This window comes from Triturus cristatus, chromosome 1_2 (assembly GCF_964204655.1).
Source record: "Triturus cristatus chromosome 1_2, aTriCri1.1, whole genome shotgun sequence".
Classification (NCBI taxonomy): Eukaryota; Metazoa; Chordata; class Amphibia; order Caudata; family Salamandridae; genus Triturus; species Triturus cristatus.
In genome coordinates this window covers 638,230,425-638,233,675 of record NC_140580.1, presented here as the reverse complement: position 1 = coordinate 638,233,675, position 3,251 = coordinate 638,230,425, and the positions used below count along the sequence as shown (strand labels likewise).

At 42.8% G+C, this 3,251-nt stretch overlaps 1 protein-coding gene across 1 annotated transcript; it reads right to left on the bottom strand.

Moving 5' to 3' along the window:
- Positions 1 to 476: 476 nt before the first annotated feature.
- On the bottom strand, positions 477 to 2,604 carry LOC146867747 (uncharacterized). The gene is made up of 2 exons (XM_085615061.1): positions 1,859 to 2,604; positions 477 to 1,031 (listed from the first exon to the last, which is right to left on the bottom strand). Exons 1-2 carry the CDS (start codon positions 2,507 to 2,509, stop codon positions 567 to 569), a joined length of 1,116 nt encoding a protein of 371 aa, XP_085471187.1. The 5' UTR covers positions 2,510 to 2,604; the 3' UTR covers positions 477 to 566.
- Positions 2,605 to 3,251: the final 647 nt, after the last annotated feature.

The window sequence follows — 3,251 nt, the reverse complement described above, 5'->3', positions numbered from 1 at the left end:
TTTCCTTCAGGCCAACGGCGAATGCATACTTTGACAGTACGTCTATCACCGTTAATATAAATTTTACACCATCATTAACCGCGGCATGTTCACGGACGTCTAGAAGGTCCGCTTGCCATTGATGATTTAAGCCGCTGACTATCACACGCCGTCTTTGAAAGCGCTTTCTCGACCCCTTATGTAGCGTGTAGGCATCTTCGCCCGATAACCAGTCGCGTACCTGTGTTCTTTTAACACCGTCGTTGTGGATTTTGCTCTCCTTGTACAAGGCTTCTACACCGCCAAAACTACCAACTTTCGAGGGGTTGTAATAAACTCTTTTGAAAAGCTTCTGCATCGTAGCGCTTCTTGAACTAAAATACCGCAACCCCTACTCCCGCCCCCCTATTCTATTAATTCACTTTTGTTTTATTATTTTTCTTTATCAAATAATCAGAACTAGAAGCCGGTTTATTTTACACTAGTAGATTATTTAATAACACACGAATTAAACAGTGTATGATTTAAACTGGTAATATAGGAATGTACAGCGCTATAAACGATAATAACGATAAAAACATAGATATTTAACACAATGCTCTCAAAAACTCGTGACGTAGAATCAATATTTGGATTTTGCTAGCTATGAACGGTACCAGTCTTCTTACATCCTCCCCACGCCCCTTCAAGAAGGCTCGACAAAACAAATCAGATATTGTATTCATGAAATTGAAAAACTGTTTCTTATTCAGAGTAGTTCCTAGGGTGCAAAATGTCCGCCTGATATAATTGTCGATGCAATCTTCGAGCACGTCGTCAGCGCCCAAGAAGATTTTGCTCTTTTCAACGTCGTAAAAGCCTCTAGGTTTCTGACCCAGTTCTTTTTCAAGCTCTTCGATGATTTCACATCGCTTGTTACGACATAGCGCGGTCGGGCGAAACACTGGTTTGGGGTACGCCATCTTTGCTCTGATCAGAAAATAAAAAGCGTCTTCCAGGCATCTAACGCTCGGTCGCACGCCGATCTCAACCATGTGTCGAAACACACTTTCCTGCAACGGAAAAACACACATACATAATAGTAGCAATCGCGAAGATCATCATGTTTTCATTTACTCTACATTAAGAAATGTCATGTTCCTCGGTTTTAAACTCCTGTAAAGATACTTGATCTTAAAATATCTACGGTAATTCTTCCTTCTCAAATGCTGTTTCATTATCAAGCGTATGTCTTCATCACCCGCTTCATACATACTTTTCACATGCTCTGATGGGGACTGTACTCTCTTAATATACTTTAAAACATTCGCAATCATCTTACTACAATCTTCGGGTACTGACATTTCTTTCAAGCCATAGACCGCCCCCAACGTCGCCATAATCTTATAGGGGTCCAGCTTGTAACATAGTTTCCGTATCAAACTGTCTTCATATTCATCACCCGTCGTGAGACAGTCGTGATGCAACTGACTCGGGTCGTCAATTTTACAACCTTCGCATTCGTCGTACCACCCCGCCTTTAAGCACAATTTTATGATCGCGGCTATCGCTGTCAAAAGTCCGCGATATCGATCCGTGCTCCAACTTTCACCACGACAAAATTGTACAATTGCGTCTAAGCGCTTACAGCTGCAGTTTTTATGCGTTACGGCAAGTTTTTTCTGTCTTGAGCAGCAGAGACATGAAAAACGTAGCGATGGCTGTGTGACTTCCATAGTCGTGCTAGCGGTTTTGTTGCCTGGGGCTCCTCCTCCTCTCTTTTGCTGATAAAAAGAAAAAAGGGGTTTTTCGACCTCAGCCTTCCTCACAACTACACGCCTCATCATCACACTCTTAAACACCCCAGAGGATTTGCCGAAAAATTGCGGTTCGTACTTACTTTTCGTTTTCCAACTTCGCACTTTTCTGTTTCGTTTACAGATTCTTCTCCGGAATCCATCTCTGTACAGTCGCTGGAGTCCTCGGGTTCAGGCTCTTGCAGGTCAATACCCTCGTCATCTTCACTTGGTTCCGCTCTTCCACCGCCGTCTGTAGCATCGGAGGTATTGCTCGCCATTTTAGCAACGCCACCAACCGCCTCTTCGCAGGCTCCGGTCTCGGGCTTTATATTCGGCATAGCCGATGCCTCGACGTCTGTCTCGGGCTTTTTATTCAGCATCGCCGACGACATCTCCGACGTAGTACCCGCAGGCGTTGTTGGCGCGCAATTTTCCTTATCACTATCGTCGAGTTCTGCAGCGTCGTCTGCAGCATTTGCCGCTTCCTTCAGCATCGCTGTTATAGTTTCTCCAAGGGGTCCCGCTTCCACGCTAGAGCAAGACATTCTCAAAGTTGTCTTAAAGCTCGAGCTTTTCTTTGTCGGAAAAAAGCGGGGGTTTCTTAACACACGGTCCTCGGAATGCTGGCTTATATCCTCTGTGAACATACTAGACACGCCCCGCGGTATGTTTGTAGACTCGTATTTCACACTACCCCCACTTCTTAGCAACCCTCCTGCATGCGTGGTCGATTCATACGTTTTTGATTTCATCGCAGTATCATTTTATAAGCCTTGATTCACAATTCCTAACTTATCGTTTTATACGCTTTATGATTTCATCGCCGTATCATTTTATAAGCCTTGATTCACAAATCCTAACTTATCGTTTTATACGCTTTTTTTTTTTATTTTTTTTTTTTTATTTCATCGCCGTATCATTTTATAAGCCTTGATTCACAAAATAACGACCTATAAAACAATAAAATGCTATAATCTTATCAATACGTTATAAGGACCGATTAAAACCCCGATTAAAAGCAGACTTGGAACGCGTCCAATATAGACACACGGACCAAAGGGGCGTGGTCAAAGGGGCGTGGCCACCTGTCAAAAAATACATGGTGACGAGTAGTATACAACCTATACTACTATCATGTTTTAGAGCTCTTGCACTTGTACAGGATTTGCACTTGTTTTGTCCTTTGTTTACTCTTGTTGACTTCTTGTTTCTCCTATCATATCAGCGCACCCTTAGAATTTGTACAGGCATTCATCTTCTTTTCTTTCTCTTGTCTAGTGCGCGACACGTTTTTCGCTCATGACTATACTCAGCACATTTCATACACCTGATCTAAAACATACTCCGTCGGCATCACCAATACGTATATATGGTGATTTACAGAATTGTTTTCTGTAGTCACGCGGTGACTTTTTCAATAAAGTTTTTGTCCTAGGTTTTTTGCTCGTTCATTTCTGCCCCTTTAAATACGTAGTGCATACGCACACATCGATG